Source organism: Falco peregrinus, chromosome 5, assembly GCF_023634155.1.
Source record: "Falco peregrinus isolate bFalPer1 chromosome 5, bFalPer1.pri, whole genome shotgun sequence".
Taxonomy (NCBI): Eukaryota; Metazoa; Chordata; class Aves; order Falconiformes; family Falconidae; genus Falco; species Falco peregrinus.
In genome coordinates this window covers 65259947-65278389 of record NC_073725.1, presented here as the reverse complement: position 1 = coordinate 65278389, position 18443 = coordinate 65259947, and the positions used below count along the sequence as shown (strand labels likewise).

The 18443-nt window shown below is 38.0% G+C and overlaps 1 protein-coding gene across 10 annotated transcripts in view; it reads right to left on the bottom strand.

Moving 5' to 3' along the window:
• The window catches only part of EPS15L1 (epidermal growth factor receptor pathway substrate 15 like 1), a 45946-nt gene that overhangs the window by 8743 nt on the left and 18760 nt on the right, over nt 1–18443 (bottom strand). For 6 of the 10 annotated variants that reach the window (XM_055803902.1, XM_055803903.1, XM_055803899.1 and 3 more), the window contains 7 exons: nt 18003–18129; nt 17831–17881; nt 17311–17447; nt 15956–16016; nt 15483–15565; nt 13869–14001; nt 1470–1675 (listed from right to left, as the gene is read on the bottom strand). In XM_055803902.1, coding sequence (XP_055659877.1) covers nt 1470–1675; nt 13869–14001; nt 15483–15565; nt 15956–16016; nt 17311–17447; nt 17831–17881; nt 18003–18129 — 798 coding nt within the window. The remainder of the gene's footprint in view (nt 1–1469; nt 1676–13868; nt 14002–15482; nt 15566–15955; nt 16017–17310; nt 17448–17830; nt 17882–18002; nt 18130–18443) is intronic. The other 4 variants (XM_055803904.1, XM_055803900.1, XM_055803906.1 and 1 more) reach the window with 2 other exon arrangements.

Here is an 18443-nt window from a genome sequence, read left to right as displayed (position 1 = left end):
AATCTCATCTCCTAAAAACCTGATGGCACAGTAAATTTAACACTGGAACACCCACTGGGATGGGGATCAGAGATTTTGGTTGATAATCTGATGCAATCACTCAGCATAAGACACAATTTTAAGAAATGCAGTCTGTAAAGTAAGATGACAGTAGTTGGGTAACAGTCATTCCATTCCATTATTTGTCTTTCACTGAAGGAAGAAATTAGATGGTGTTCAAGAAATTTCAGATAAAGCAAGTTTTGCGTCTTATTTTTATTAATAATGTCACCATTTTGTATACAATCACAGAATTTAACTGTGCAAATTCAACAGGCTAAGTACTAACTGTGGTAAAGCATACATAGTATCTCAAACTTTGAAGTCTTCAGCATCATAAATTAAAGCACCGAGGCCAGCTAAAAGTATGCACAGATGACCTCAACTAACAATATCAAATAGGAAAGTGATACACATGTACTCACAACTAGGGGAAAAAACAGTAAAAATAAGCAACCTGAAAGACTTAGCTGAGAGATCTCCACTTGTTGAACACTGAACTGTGTCCATCAAAGTTAGGTAACAGATTAAGTTGGCAATTTTACTGCATGGCAATGTGACAAGAACAAAAACACATGAAAGGAGGAAGAAGCCTGATGGCTGTGGATGGAACAGATACCTATCTACTCATGGAAGCAATAAGAACCACACTACTACTACATTTACAATGACTTCCAATTCAGTCATGTACCTGTCAGCACTAAAAACAAAGCCAGGCTTTTAGAAACCCTGATATTTTTTAATGAATGGGCACTTGGCTTTGCTTTTAAACCTTCCAATACTGTGGTTCTGGAGTGCAGTATGGACGTTTCTATATTGGTTCTACAAAACAATGTTGTTTTCTTTGTCTAACAAGGGCTCTTCTGCAATATCAGTAACGAACAAAATTCAACAGCTAAATTTGCAATCTCTGTCTCGTATATGTATATTTATGACCACATTCCATCATATACAGCAAACACTGCAACAGGATTGTCAGAACTTTTTTCACAAACAATTACAAATACTTTATGGAACCTTTCCCTTTCAGGATTTGCTTCTCAGGATATGATGAAATTGCTATATAAATGTTTTCAACAACTGGTTCTGAATCTTTACATTGGCTCCCAAAAAATCTGTTTACAAAATAGCCTCCATGCAACAAAAACAATACACAGATTCTGCTACAAAGAATTTGTGAGTCAAGGCACACTGTACTAAAATAATTTTAAATGCAAGTAAACCCTTTAAAATTTAGTACAAAACTTCTTTTTTATTGAAATAATGCCTTTTTATTACAGAAATATTAATACAAAAACAATGAGGACAGCATGAAGGTACTAAGAGACAGAAGCCAGTGAACAGTAGGTTTGCAGTTAAAACAAAAACCCAATAGATTGCTGCAAGCAGAGCAGAAAGTGGTTTGCTCAGAGACAATGAACTTAACTTACAGAGCTGAAGTCTGCAAACCCCAAGGAAGAGTCTTTAGAAGTTTTACTTGAAGAGGAGGGAGCAAATGGATCTTTTCCACTAAATGGGTCCCCAAACCCCTTTTTACTTTGAAACGGGTCACTGCTGTCAGCCCCAAATGGCTGGAATGGATCATGGGGCTTGGAAAAATCTGAAGACCCAAGGTGGCTTACAGGAGTACTTTTACCTGGAAAGTTTAGGAAAAAAAAACAAACAACAAAAGGAGAAAAAGAGAAGTTACTTACCATGGACAATGCAAACCCCTTAAATAGGAAACTGCTGATACACTTTAGCATCATCCATTCTTCCTGGGGTAGCTTAAAATTTCACCAAATACAGTGGTACTCATTTCTCAATGCAAATCACCTCTGACAGTTTTATTTAAATGAATTTATCTTACTTATACATACTGTAATATTAATACCATCAAAATTTTAAATTATAAAAATCAATACAAAGACATTTGGCCTAAAGAATTTGACAAGTATGACTTCAGTTCATTTTCTAGGATTAGAGATATTTCAAGTTTAAGTTTGTGATTATATAAAAGACATAATACTTAAAAATTTAAATCACTACAGATAAATAATCACGTTAAATAGAATTAAATAGTAACTTAACTGTGACTTCACAGAATGCATACATTCTAGGTTTTTTTTTTCTGGAACTGGTTTATCCTTCTACTACCACATGTACAAGGGAAAAGAGACTGATTAAGAAATCGCCTTGTGCTGGGGTGCTTGCTGTGCAACCCACCTTTTGTAGGCGACTGCTTATTCTTATATTCTACCCCAATGACAATTGAAATCACAGAAACTATTGTGTGCGCTCAAAAATAACGGTTGTATATTTATTGCAATTAGAACATTAATGGTTAATTTTTAATTCCCCTTGCAAAAAGTACTAATTTGTTGGGTCAAATAACTGAACAAATAAATGCAATTTTTTTTTTCCTCTTAAAAAAGATTGCTCCTGACAAGTATGCAATCTAGCCTCCAGGGAAAATACTACTTGGATGAACAATCCAGATGATAAAGTGTACTTGAAAAAGATCTAGAAACATTTTAAAAATAAACAAATATTTACAACTTCCTGTATTACCTGAATTACATACATTATTTGCATTAATAAAGCAATTTTTTTTGAAACATCCAATTCTTTGAACTATAATTTAATAGGAATCTTACAATGTATTCACATCAGGATACACATACTATGAAAGCACAGAGAAATGGACTCAAATCCCCAAATTTCAGAGTATGTACTTGGCACATGTAAGACATAGCCTGATTTAAGAAGGTACTTCAGTAGTTGCTCATGCACTTTATAGTATTTGCTCAAATCCGTGGAAACCCTCCTTCATCAGAGAAAAACAGAGATCAGCAAACTCGCAGGAAATAACTAAGCTATTCAGCAGCCTGCCTTCACCTGCTGTTAAATCACAGCTCAGCCTCGCTTATCCCAGGGGCCGGCCAAAAGTCCATCTCCCCTTGCCCTCAGTATGCCAGATGCTGAGCCCTCTGCCATCAGCAGGCTCTGCACCGTGCTGCCGGCACCACCTAAATGATAGCACCGGGTGCAGGGGTCTACAGCCCCCAAACGCAGCCTGGCACAGAATTACAGGACAGCTGAAGGAATGATGCAGACCCTTATCTCATCAGTGCACTGTTCATGTCAGACTCAGGCCTCAGATGCTTCAGGGAAAGCATGAAGCAAGAAAGTCCACAGCTGAACAAGCAGAAAGAGACTTAGAAAACAAGACACATGCAGCAGGAGGTATAACTGGATTTGATTAGTTTTAGGAGTATTCAAGGGGAACCTGATCATAGTCCTACAGGCAAGTCTTCCATCAAGAAAAAGGCTAACGGATTTAGATTTTACCAAGAGAGATATCCATTAGACAATCTGTAACATTTTTAGAACTTAAGAACACTGAAAACTGCCTAGGGAACTTGTTGCATTCCATCACCGTATCCATAAGGTTTGAGAAACGGTTTTTAGAAATCACACTGATTTAGCTGCCTTGAAGCTGGGGGGATAAATGAGATCACTTAGAAGTTCGCTCCAGTACCGGTTTTCATGGTTCAGTACGTGCTCTGTCCTGGTTAACAGATGTGGCAAGGATATACAGATACCCATATTAGCAACCACATGTGGGACTTCTAAAGAGGCAGATCAGACCAGTGATTTGTCCTTCATGGAAGGAAGTGACAAAATATACAGGAAATACCAGCAGGATTTGCTCTCCCCACGGGCATGGGCACTTCTCTACCACTGTTTCAAACCACCTTTCCTATCAAGAGGCTAGTTTGGTTGTCCGGAGTGCTGCGTTTACATCCCACTCATCGCCACAGCTTTCATATCACACCTTCAGTCACTGCGATGTAGGGTTAGGTAAGTAACAAAATTAGCAAAGCCGGTAAGAAATGAGTAATTCAGCATTTTGTATGTAATCCTCCAGATAAGAGAGCAACTTAAAATAAGTTACAAAGAGAATTAAAGTACCTGCATTTCTAATTTCAGGTCAAGGCAAAACCAAGAGCCCCCTACAATTTTTCCTCCTTCCTCTCCTGCCAGTTACTCCTGCCTAGCATCCTTCACTTTGTACTACCCCAAACCAATTCTGATTGATAAGAGGCCAAACCAGCCCATTTTAAGCTGCCCTTTTCTTAGGTTAAATCTGCTGCTGCCGAAACCACTTTGTGGAACTGGTGACTGTTACGTTGCAAACCCTGCATTTGTATTATTTGCTCAACAAACCTGTTTTTTCTAGGTGGCCTGTATCATGTTTTTGCACGAAGCCCTGAGTAGTTTCAGAACATACACAAAGCTTCGGGGTTTCTCGTGCTTCATCTTCACAACAGATCACAGAGAATAATGCTGCTGTAGAGGAAATGTCACCATGAATACTAGAGTTACTGCTAATAATATTGAAAATTTTCACTTTTTGTCGCAAGTGCCATTTTCTTCAGTTTTCTCTATGCTAAAGAATAAAAGAGGGCTATAATTTTGTTAGTTTGAAGAAAAGGCAAAAGAAGCAAACGCTTATAATATCAGGTTTATTTTTGCAGAGCAAGTTTAAGTGCTGTGCCCATGCTGAACACAGCAATCCTGGCACTCACGAGAGTCCTCAACCAGCCCTTTTTCACCGCACTTTGTACGTTGCTTGTAGTTTGTTTTACCCTGCCACACTTAGCAAACATGGTTCTGAGGCCTGGCAGAAGTTTTTTTGGTTCTATTAGATGTTTAAAGTTACTCATTTATTAGCCACAAATTACTAATAACAACACCAGAATTATCTTTCTGACATCTTTGCTGGCATACACCAAGTGTGAAACTCCCAGTGCAGTAAATGCACTGCATCTTCAGTACACAAAGATTTTTGTATTTCCATGTTCAGTATATCAAGAATGTGGGTACAGTATTTCTATAACGTAAAGCAAAAATACCCAAACCACATGAAAAAGTCACCAACTGAACTGAAGGACACTGGTAAAATCCTAATAGTGCAAAATATACTCTTTGTATTAACTGAGATTGCATTAATCCTATATTCACTGGAAAATGTGACATTTTCACATGATACCGCTCACCGTTTTTGAGGTATGGCAGTATGAAAGTGCAGGCAAACAGTTGTAACCCTTACTTATTTGATTTTTCTGCTAATAGTTTCAGGGGAAAAAAGTTCAGAAAAAAGCAAAACAGGTCCTATTCTGAAACCACAGCAGTTTCAGCAGTTACCCAAGTGGTGCACCCAAACCACACTGAGGACTCACTTCAGCAAAAAGAGATGATGAACAAAATGGTTTACCACAGCAAATGCTGTTAACTTATAGTGAACTCCACCCATACGAAGGGTTTATCTAATTTCATACCCCACAGCCAACTTCAGGGTTGAGATCTATAGTTCAAGACCAATATAATCTCCCTGGTTGGATGCAATTACAGAATCTGTCTTACTGAATTACAAGATATTGACAATGAAACAATGAAGTGAAATATTTATAGTTGTCTCTATATTCTGTGTTTCAGTGATGGTCCTAGCTTTCTGCTTAGCAGAGTATCTTACTGCATGATGAGAAGCAGCATGTTTTCCTGTGTGTAAGGACGGGATTATGCATGCTCACAGGCAAACAGGGCAGAGTTAACATAACATGACTTTAAACTTTTACTAAACAAGTATTCCTTTCCAGGAAACTTTCTAAAGTGAAAAATATGCTTTAAGAACTCAAGGGTTGTGCTACACAGGGTAAGTAGTGCTAATGTAGGTTTAAGTAAAATTACAGGCATGGACTTAACTGACAATACCAGGGTTTCTACCTCTCACATCTTTTACATGGCAGAGGAAGTGTTACTCTAGAAAACTTCGGAGACTCTGCAGTACGCAAGGTGCCTCCCAGAACATCTTTCTCTTGACACTTCACCAAGTTTATGTCTCATTCCTAACTTACTCAGCATGTTTTTCACCATCCTGTTAAATTATGCAGTTTTTCCACTGATGCAGAATAAAACTTTCATAAACTGTGAACTTTAGGAACTTCTACAAAAATTATGACTAGTTTTCAAAAAGTGCTTGAAGCTGAGTTATGTTAAAACCGATTTTCCACTGAATATTTAAAAAGTATTTGTCTTCAGCAGGAGTTATTTCTGCGCTGTTTTTAAACTTAGCTTTCTGGTGATAATGCTCTTCGCACAAAATCACAATATATACTTTTAGTAACAGAAAGAAGGATTTTTCCTATGCAAAACAACCTTGAAACTGTTTTTGCTTAGTATTTGCAAAATTTGCACATTGAGCTAGCCTGTAACTGAAAACTTTAGCTTAAGAGAAATATTCTGAAAACAACTTCTTGACAGGTGAGAAATCGTTATACATTCACCCTAACAATCTGTTCTGAAACAGATTCTGAACAACCTTCTTTCAAAAATTGGTACTGAAATATCTTTACTGTGAGCGATCAGCATAAACAACAGAATCAAAGCGTGAATGGAATCTTTAGTTTGTGGCTGGGCAGGTGCTCCACCCATGAGTCATTTATCCTACATAACAAGGGATGCCTGTGTTCTAATGCAACTGTCAGGTCTTCTAGAAGGCATGAAAATTTTTTTTTAAAAAAAGTTTTCCTGTCAGTCACAAATTCTAAGGCTAAATTTTTCACTCTTGGTTGCAGATGAGGGGAAAAAAAAAAAAAAGAAAAAGGTAAACAGGCACCATGCTACTTGTGAATAACTCTGGGTACTCAAGAAGCTCTAAGGAAACAGGTGTGTGGTACCACTCGGAAATAAACATAACACTCCTGTGCTCATGCAACTAATAAAAGCACACAACTCTATACTCTCCTCCAGACCAAACAGATTGATCCCCACAACTTGAATATGCCCTTGCAAATAAATGCAGGGGAACTATTTTACATTGTTTTCCAATTAATTCTTGCTTTTGTTCATAGCTCTTAATTACATCTATTATACCTAACACAGCTTCTTTCTTCTTAAAATTAGCTCGCTAAATACACAGAGCAAACTTCTATGCAAATTCGTATGCAGAGGATACATGGTGCACGTCAAAAAAAAGAATGGACACAAAGCCATGATGTGTTTAAACACCAAGTATTCATGAGACCTCTTATTTGAAGAAATGATATCAGTAAATGCATATAACAAAGCATTCAGGCTTTGATTTGCATGGCTTTTTAAAGCAAGATACTGAACAACCTGTGAAGTCTTAATTTTCTTCTGAGACCCTGAAGACACAGCACAGGCCAACACACCCTACTAGAAACCATGTATATGTCCAACTCAAAAAGTAGCAGAGATCTGTGCTCTTTTTTCCTCACTGAACACTGTCAATATGAAGTCAATGCGAACCAACAGTGCTCTGGTGCTATAAAGCAGTCTTTACAGATGAAAAATAAGCCTAAAATGGTAAAAACAGTCAAACCATAAAATGCCTAAAATTTGAAGAAGTGACACATACGAAAAAGAACTATATTTATCGTTGACATAAAGGAGGAGGAAGCATCAAATACAAAGGAAGACAGCAGCAGAGCAGGGCTGTACAAACATCACCATTCCGTGAGCTGCTTGCACCGCCCTTCTGATTTCTGCAAGCACAGTGCTGGCTGACAGCATTAAGCATCCAATTATGCACAGCAGTAGCAAGAGGCATCTATTAACGCTTCAAGGTGTGCAAAAGATATCCCACAGCATGAAGCTAGCTCAAAACCTTCTATCTAGACAACTCAGGTCCAGGTAAGCCTGGAAAATGTGTGCATACCCCACCCCCATATCCACTCACTAAAGCTCTGAGGTCAAACTGCCTTCAGGATATTTTCTTTCAGAATGTACATTCTTAATTATGAGTATTTAAGTGGGCAAATCATCTTAGATTTACCTTCCAAGGTCCATGCACTGTATGAACAGAACAGAAAGCTGCTCTGGCAGTTGGCTATTAATTTTTCTTGGATTTCTAGCTTCCCTGGGGCTGACAACAATCTTCTCCTGCAACCACACTTGTGAAGAAACTGCAAAGAATCCTCACCTACAACTAGGAAATTACTGTTTCTGTTGATGATGGATTGCAACAGTCATCACAACTAGAAGAGTTTTCAGATTAGTTCAGTAAAATACTAAGATCCTGAAGATCTTAACAGATCTTTAATAGATCTTAAAGCTCTGACCTCTTCATTTTTTTTAAGCCATCAACAGGCTCAGATATAATTTCTCTATCTGCCAATTGGCAAGATGAAAACAACACGACTTGGATCAGTCTGACTGATCCAAGTCCTGTTGTTTTCATCTTGCCAATGTCAGCAGGGGCCTTTTTCTGACTTTATCGGTGAGCAAAATACATCTAGCAGTTTTGCAATTTGTGATTTGGTAAAAATACTGAAACCCAATACCTTGGCTTTTTAAATTTATGATAAACAACAGCATCACTATTATATCGTAATAATTTCTAGTCACTCATATTAAACACTGTGCAAACTTTTGTGCTTGCACTGAGGTCTTCTGGGGCTCCACACAAGCCAGGCATCTCTGAGGGATTATAATCATACTTCTTAATTCAAGGCAAGCTGGTTAGTCCCCTATTCTGTCTTCTGAAGAGTTTTCCCAAGATTTTGACATTTCAAAACAACTACCAGTCATAAAGCCAGTGTGAGAACAGAATTGAAGTCCTTACCTCAAACACAGAGGTGCCAACTTGAAGTTCACTATTGATACCCACCACTTCTATCAGTCCCTAATATACAATATATTTAATATAAATTACAACACTTACACAGGCTAAAAAAGGCTTGAGAGATTAAAAAGTAATTGGTTTTATTAAATAACCATTGCAAGAAGAAAGCACACTGAAACTGGAGAGTATGGTTTTTTTCCTGTGCTTTTCGGACTTTTATTCTTTCAAGGTTAAGAAGGTCAAAACCACTATAAGCAAGCAATAAAAAATTAGAAGAGGTTGAAGGTTACACACTGGTTAGTGGTGAAGGTTCTTCCACTAATATCACTGGTTAACAGTACTGTTATAACCGCAATGTGGAATGCATGGTGCTGCATTTAAAGGAAGTGGTAAGGGTGGGGCAAAAGCAGTAGGTCCCACGATCAAAGCACTAGAGCATTGAATTTTACTTATAACCCAATCACTGACACCCACACAGCAACTTCCTGTACTTTAAAAAAAAATAAAAAAAAAAAGAAAAAGAAAAAAAATCTGTTTCTCTCTTTTTGTAATCAACAACTTTTACCTAGAAACTAGTTAGCGGTGAACTCTGACTGATTTCAATCTGCAGCTCATGGTAGAAAGCATAATGGTTAATCTGTGAGAACCTACAAAAAACATTTTAACTGACAGGTTTCAGTGTATCAGCTCTTCCAGACTTTAATCTTAATTACACAAGAGTCCTACAAAACTCAACTAGCGTTAAGAAATATAAAGCAACCAGAAGTTCAGTAGTGCTAAACACTACAGGTAATCCTCTATAACAGAAAATAAAATGTACTTACAAATCTACCAAACTTAGCTATGTTTTAGGACAGCTTCAGAAAATAATTTGCACTGGAATCTAGATCTCTGTCATAGGGCACCTTTGGTTAAGTTTGTCAATATACACCACTATTACTTTTGTTAGTAGAGGTAAATAATATTGTCTTGGTTTCTGTTTATCATAGTCCATTATGCAAAGCACAGGCATGTTTATATCTTAATAATTTTTTGGTGCTTTTTGAGCAATATTCAAGATAAAGCATCAATCAATACAGAAAATCTTCCACTTTGCTGCAAAGAAACCTTTAAGTTCTCCAGTACCACCTGGTGAACATCAATTTCACCTAAGTCCTAGAAGAGCTCTATGAAATCTTACATCCATTAGGAACTTCACAGACTATGAATGCATTCCTCAAGAGAAAGCACATGCACATACTCCCTTCGGGATTTTCATTAGAACAGTACAGTCAGAAGAGCTAAAGAGCTTTTCCTTAGTTGATCTTACTCAACCTAAACAGAGAATCTTAAACCAGCTAAGGGACAAAGATACTGATTTTTCAAATCCTTGCATGTAACAGGTATGTTGGAGCTTTGATGTATACTGGTATCCAGGCTTGCTGCTTCTGAAACACCTTCTTGTCATTCTACATTTTCCTTCACTGATCTATTAGCCTTCCTCCAATTCTCTTTAAAGATTCTGCACTTCACCTTTAAATAGTTAGGTTGAAAAACACAATAGAGCCTTCAATCAGCAAAACAAACATGAAATTTCTCTTGGATCAAGCAAGGATCAATTTCAGACTGTGACATCTAAAAGATCTTGAAGATTTTGGTTCAAAAAGGAGTGAGAAAGAAGAAAAATTATTTATGAAGAACAGAACAATTGTAAGCTTGAGATCCAGCCTGAGATACAACTTTAATGAAATAATCTCATGACTGTCATCCCCTCTCTTAACCTTAGTTTTTGAGAAGGGAAAGATAAGGATCTCAAGGGTGTCTAATCCATGCCATGCAGTTGGCCTATCCCTGCCAGATAGTAATAACCACAGACAGCTGTGAACTGAACTATCATAGCTACTTCCCAATGTCCAAGCTTTGAAAAAAGCCAAACACCCACTAAACCCAAACAAATCAACTAGAACAACCAACCGATCTCACTTTACAAGTGGCCAGCAAACAGGTCAGGATTAACAAGGCCAATGATTACCCAACGCAATCCTGCTACTGGCAAAGCTGGCAGTCGCAGAGAAGTTCCCTTAAGCATGGTATGAAGACTGTCTCCAGAGCCTTTATATGAGAGCAGCTAATCTGAACTGCACATTCCTTTTACAGGTCTTTCCAGGGACATCTGAAAGCCTTTTAAGCTGCCCTTCACTAAACAGTGAAGAGAAGCTATGTCTGAAGCATTTCCCTGGCCCCATGTTCGGCTCTGAGGGTTTGCTCTGCCTCTGCGCAAAAGCAAGTCCTGATGCACAGCTCTTTGTTCAGCTGGACAAAACACAGACACGTGGGCAAAATGGGAACTGTGGCACACTGCCCATCCCCTGATTGTCCAGAACACCTTGCAATACCTCGGTGCATTGATCAAACAACACTTGCATGTCACACAACTAAAAAGCTTTGCATATAGAAAAGCACTGAACTGGGAACAATCCCTGGTGCATTTTGCTAGTTTCCACAACCAACAACTACCTGGGAAATCAGGCTGCTTTCATTGCTCTGCAAAAATACTCATTAGTATTTTCTACTTGACTGTTGAGCGTTGAGGACAAGTAAAACTTTATATTAGATCTTCATTGCACCTGCCCAACAAAATGCAAGGAAACCACACAAGTGCTTTTCAATACTAAAAATCCCCACCAACAGAAAGGACAGTTTTACTAAAAAGGGTATGAAATGGGAACAGAAAGGCAAACTGCAGATTTGGCTGGTAACAACTGGCATTTATTCATCCTTCAGCAAGATCTTTATCACCCACTTGTTTTTTAATTAAACAGACCAATGAGAAAGGTACGAAACAACGGAAGTTTCTTGTCTGTTGTTTGTTTTCTGAGCAGCGTTCCCATTTCTAACTCTTGTATCTCTTGCTAGAATCGCAGTATATTACTATATAATTTCTCATGCTTTTAGTAACCACTGAAGGTTGCCTTAGTTGTGGAAGGAAGGGAGGAGTATAACTGCATAAGCACATGAGGCTCATTTGCTTTAAAAAAAAACCCTGCTTTGTTTCCTCCTCAGTCTACTTTATCATAACAACATTTGCTTTTGGTAGAGCAGCGAACCTTACAAATGTGTCTCCCAAGAAGAGGGGAAGGCACATTTAAATAATTTTTTTAACAGACTGATAAAAGGCTGAGTGCACACGTCTAAATTCAAAACAAATTATTAAAGCTTAATGTTCTCCAAAATTGCTCAGTATGTATAAAAGAGGGAAGAGACATAAATCCAAAACCACCATGTAGGTGAATCAATCCTATGACATCTATTTCTCATCTTTGCTGCTACCATTACACTGCATTTGCTAGGAATAATCATGTTTCAAACCAGAAACAGAAAGAAACCACATGAAAGAGATAATACAGGTATATTTAGTATTTGTTTGACTCGTTCAACTTTACATGGGCCCTTTAAACACTAAATTATTTTATGTAGACATTTCTTAAAAAGAAAGATGGCCACTTACATACTTTCCTTGAAAACCAAATAAAGAAAAATAACATCCACAATGGTAAATAAGATTACCTTCAGCTTTTATATTTCTGCTTTTATTTGTGTCCCATTTGTTGATACTTGTCAACATTATATATTATGCGGGTTTTTAATCACTAAAGGCTCTCTAGTACCTCAAAAGTAGAAGATATTTACACAAGTAAGCACGGAACAGCCACTTCAAGAACTCTCCCACAATCCTAGAGCATTTCCTGACACATTGTCATCAATACTCACCTACACAGAACCTCATCATTTGAATTCAGGGGTTTAGTGTGCATCATCATCTCTTGAGCAATAAAATCATAGTAATAGGAATAAATAAATGCTACTGCAATGGCCTGCTTACAAGTTTACCATATTAAATAGTATTTTCCAATCCTTGGATCAGTCTACAGATAGTTAACAACATCCTCAGGATACCCCTGTAATAGAAGGCTCTTTCCACGTTCTCCAAGGAGCTAGCTCTAGCATAACTGGTTTGCAAAACCAGCCAGATCAACAATACCTGTTATAAACAGGATGGGTGCAGGCTGCATGCTTCACTCCAAAATGCAACAGCAGACAGGTAGACAATCCACACATGTAGACAGGGAGACATTAACAATGGATCCATTTTTTGTGTGTTATGCTTCCTAACACTGTCAGTGGATACATGAGCATACTAGATGTTGACTCACATGCCTGTGCAAAATTATGTGCCTATTCATAAGCAGAATTCAGTTGTTTGGGGTTTTTTTGAGCCAACTACATGTTTGCTGCCAGTATTAACTGAACTATACCACTGCTGCTAAAAGGAGACTTCCAACTTAACAGCTCTAAGCGGCTTCAGTTCTTAAAACAGTTTCACTGGTATCTCAATTATTTTAAATATCAGCTCTAGGGAGGGCAACCAAGTAGAAGCTGAATCTCCAGTAAGAGAGATCTTACTTTCAGTTCAGGAGATTCATGCATCTCTAAGAATTTCCATACATAATGGACTTGAAGCAGGAACAAGCTGTACATTCAGACACTGTATAATTAATGCAGCAATGCGAGACTGTAAGAATGATCATACCTGGACAGATCAGGACAAGTCTATCTAGCCCTGTATCCTGTTCTTGTTAGTATCTAGTGGCAGATGCCTCAGGAAGAACAACAAAACAAGGTAAAGATACAGCCATACTTCAGACTACTTTGTAGATAGATGTTCAGCAACACAGGAGCCAGAAAGAGTACTTTGGCTACTGGTAGACCCCATTGCCCTGGTTGGGTTTTTCTTCTAAGAATTATCTAGATCTTTTTAAAGCCAATTTAAACTTTTTTCCAATCACCATATTCTCTGGCAAAAATCCCCAACATCCTAAATTCAGAGTATTGTATAAAACCAAACCTCTTTATTTTGAAGGCGCCATTTAATCCTATTTGTTGCCCACTTGGAAAAGAGATTCTTCCCCCCCCCCCCCCAGTTTTTCTCACTCACATTTTCAAGTCATTTTACAGATCTGTCATACCACTCCCTAATGATCTGTTTTCCAGCCTGAAGAGCTCCAGTCTGACAATTTCTGCCAGTTCACGGATAACCTCATACCTTCCTCCATAGTTGAAATACAAGATAATGAGACAGAAGACTGTCAACTTCTCCTTGTGTCCAAAAATGCACAGAAATTTGGGGGGACTGACTATTAAAAAAAGAAAACATCCTTACCACTGGGTGGCTTGGGTCGTGGTGGGACATTTTTCTTCGGTGGTAATGCTGGTGTGTCTGATTTGCTTTTGAAAGGGTCATCTGAGAATCCCATCCCTCCAAAAGAGGAGGCAAAGGGGTCTGAAGCTACTGACTACATGAGGAGAAAAAAAAAAAAAAAAAAAAAAGAGAAAAAGAAGGTAAAGCACATTGTAGAATATCTGCTGTTTCATGAAACCTACAAGTTAACTCAAGTAAAAGCATTAACTTCAAAAAATGAGGACAGATTCACAGAATTATGTCAGTGGTGTAAGAGGCTAACGCCCACTGACAGAGGTGCTAGGATTTCACAAACATTCAAACGTACTTATGCCCTTAATCTCTTCAGTACTTCTAGAACTTTTGGTCCTAGCAAAAAGCTGATGAGAAAAATAAAAGGAAGCAAACCTCTACTTTTTACTATTTAGCAATGAACGGTCATACGACAGTCTGTCCTTCACTCTGATAAACAGAGCCATGACAGAAACTGGAAAAACATAGTAGACTGCAGAACAGATAGCTTTTTTCCAAGCTCTTCTTAAGTCACACACAGCTCTTTTTTGTAAAAGCTCAGGTAAAATTCCCAAACTTTTTAATGTTTCCTATATGTTTAATGTTTCCTATATTCAAGCTGGCTCTTCTGAAGGAGTCTCTTATTGATTAAAAAAGGCACAAAAATTCATGCCGTGCAGGGAAATTTATCATTCCGAAATGAAGAAACAGGAATTCAGTGGGCAAAGCTAAAGCTCACAGTCGGACCTTTGCTAGAACTTCTAACTCCAGCCAAACACATCTGGATTTGTACAGACTGCTGCCACCTAGTGGAAAGCTGAACCCCCGCAAAAACCAGTAAGAAAAGTTAGAAATTAAATACAAGAAGTTTAATTAGTCAAAGGCATACAATAACCTATTTTCTAACTAACATTTACTCTACAATGTCGAAGCATTATTGTGGAACTAAGTGCAAAAAGTTGGGCAACTGATGTCAACTGTCAATTCCAAACTCCATCTCAGAGAGCTAACAGGAGACTGGCAGGATCCAGACAAGGAAAGGACCTAGTTCTATTTGAAAAACCCTATATGCTCAGTTTATACCAAAAACCCAAGGAAACAGCAATTCTGTTTAAGAGCTATGGAATGCCAGCGCACCATAGGAAGGTTTTCCACCTTCCTCTCGTTCCCTGTACTCATGGAGAAATTTAAGGACAACTCAGGATACTGTAAGAGATGAAGTATCCAAGAAGCAGATTGCAGGACTTAAGAGGAAGGCTGGACACTGAAATATATTAATATATATGGAACAAATACCTTTTCTTATATGTAAAAACTAGAAGTTATTTCTTATGCTCCACTGATATCGGAAAACGTTTGCAAAAAGTTGATTCATCTCTGCCGAACCTACCAGACTTTGTAAGACTTTGCTATACCTCAAATGGATGGAAAATGCTTTGCTATGTAACTGGCGAGGCTATTCAGAAAAAAATGAACAAAAGTGAGTTGTCAGCTGAAAGGTTACAATTGTCTCATACCCTTAAAAAAAAAAAGTACCTGTACATACATTTTTAAAAGGACAGCTGCTTTCCTTGTAACCTTTACCTTTGACATCTGACTGAAGTCTGCAAATCCTTCACCGCTACTGAAAGCGCCACTTCCAAATGGATCTAGTGTTCCAAATGGATCTGAAACAGATACGGGGGCGGGAAAAGTGCGATTTAAAATAATGCTTAAGAATTACGAAGAATGCTTGATGGCAGTAAGTACAAAACTAGGCAGGTGATTTAAAAGCACTTGCATTTTGACCCGGCAAGAAATGTTAAAAGAGAATTCCATAAAAAAATAGGTTTTCTACCAGTTGTTCAGAGGAGGAAAGAAAAGAAAAAAGAAGAAAAGACAGAAGTGACATATATAGTGCATGCAAAGACTTAATCTTCTTAATCCATAACAGAACCACAATGTATTTCCTAACAGTTCACAAGATACTTTCTTTACTTTCAACTTTTACATTTGATTCTTCTTTCATAAAGAGATAGCTCCTAATTAATTTTCATGAGAAAATTTTTTCTTCTTACCTGGACCTTTTGAAGAGATACTGGAAGACGTAAATGGATCACTGCTTTCAAAAGGGTCAGGCTAAAGAAGAACACATACACATAATTATTGTTCATGTACCGTGCACTTGTCTTTTGATGCATATCACAGTCTCTTGCTTTAAGACAAATTATTTCCAGTTTCAGACCACTCTGTTCAGTGGACATATGTAGTAGGATAAAACCGACTGATTATATGAAATCTGCATTACTAGTCCATTTGGCTATTGACAGTCTTGAACAAAACACCAAGTACCTACAAGCGAAACACATTCAAGTGAAAATTGTATCATGCTGAAATACAAGCAATATTTGTTACCAGGGCAAAATAAGAAATTACACCCAGAAGCATTCAGTCTTTCAGCAACAGAGACTGAATATTCTAGTCAGGAATTTACATTATTATTAATTCAGAGTCTGTATATCAGGTTTTTTTTAAAAAAAAACAGGTGGTGTTTACAATTGCTCTTCAGTTTGAAAAGTCTGCTGTTACCTAAGTACAAACCTATACTGCAAGACAAACTAACCTCCTACTGACTGATACTGTAATATTGTTTCAACATCTGGTTGGCAAAAGTCAATGAATGCCCTAAGGGTGAGGGAAAGGATTAACTAAAAAACAAGACAAAAATTCATACCCTACCCCCAAAAAACACACACACACATACACGTAAGGACAGCTTAAAGAACTGTGACTATACATTTGACAAACGTGTTCTGTGCAGTCCTTCCACTGTGTTGGCTCTATTGTCTGTTGGTGGCTCAGTAATCCTTTAACCACATCAGTTCCTTGATCCAATTCACTACGTGACCGCGTAAATAGAAACATTGATGGAATGGAGGTAATAGTGTGAATGAGTGGGTGCTGGTGGCTTGAAATTCCCAACAGAGGGTGGTGGTGGGGAAAAATCCACCTAACTCCATCTTCAAGGTGAATATAGATCATTATCACGGAACTAAAAAGAACAAACTGCTGATTGCCTTAATCCAGGGGTCCTCAAACTTTTTAAGCAGGGGGCCGGTGCACGGATGAAGTGGCAGGAAGTCATCTGTGGCTGCTTGGTTTCCCCCCCCACCCCCCGGGGGGGGGGGGGGGGGCAGGGGGGTTCTGTAAATACCGGGGGCTGGATTGAGGACCCTGGGGGGCCATATCCAGCCCACGGCCGTAGTTTGAGGACCCCTGCCTTAATCCATACTGAAATTTTAAGAATAAAAATAATGGTGCTCCATCAGTTCGAAAAAAAATATTTAGTGATATTTTGTTCCTTCTAGCTTTCAGACAATAAGCTTGTCAATAGTTAAGAAATCTATTACGTGTAGATTTAAGAATTACTGACCTTTGAGGGTAAAGCAGGGGGTTTTGTGAATGGATCTGAGGTAAATGGGTCACTCTTCACCTGTTTCTTGAAGAAATCCTCAGGGGCAGAACTACAAAATGGGTCACTTTCCTTAAATGGATCACCTCCAAATGGATCTAGGAGGAATATTAAAAGGTAAACAGAATGTAGCATCTATAGAGTCCATAATGAACCATTCCATGTTTGACCTAATACTCAATGATGCAATTTTTCTTATAAAACACACACACCGATTTGGTAAATCAGATTAACTTCCAGATACCTCTCTAAACAAGGTATTTACTAAGTCTGAACAAGTACATGTTTATATTAAGGTTATGGACTTAATAAAGAGTTATACGCATGTTATTAACATATTGAACCTGAATGCACACCCTGTCAGGTTTCTACAGTCCCACATGCAAACCAAGAATCTGAAGCCAGGGCAACCCTGGAAATCTTTGTGTTTGGCTACAAACTGTTTATATCACATCTGTCCTGTCATCAAAAGGGCTCTTACCTGCTGGAGCAGGTGGTTGATCTGCAAAAGGATCATGCTGGAATGGATCACCTATGCAGAATAGAAAAATAATTTGGTTTATCCACTATTTAGCAAGATGATAAAATTTGTGAAAACATCATTTACTCAACAATTGGTCTTCAAGGTCTCAGGTAAGCCATTCATCACTTACTGCCTTTGAAAGGGTCTGCTCCCTTAAACGGATCAGATTTGAAAGGATCTTCTGACTGGAATGGGTCTGTATGCAATTCTTGTGAATTATTGGTAAACATCAAGGCTTTATTCTTAAATGGATCATCCTAAAAATTAAGAGGAAAATCTTTACAGCAACTTACCATGATTAAAAAACTCAGTTACCCATTTAGCAGAAATTCTACGGTATCCTGGCTCCTGTTTAATGATCTTAAAAATTACTTCCTAAAGAACTTTCTGAGTACGTGGCTTCTAAGCAGAAGCAATCACACAGTAAAAAGAAATACATAGCCCAAGGCTAACAGAGAATACATACAACAATAAAAGATTAAACTGTTTCTCATATTAATACATTCAGTCCTCAAATACTTAAATAACAAAAGCAAACCAAACGCCCAACCATCACACTATCAAAAAATTC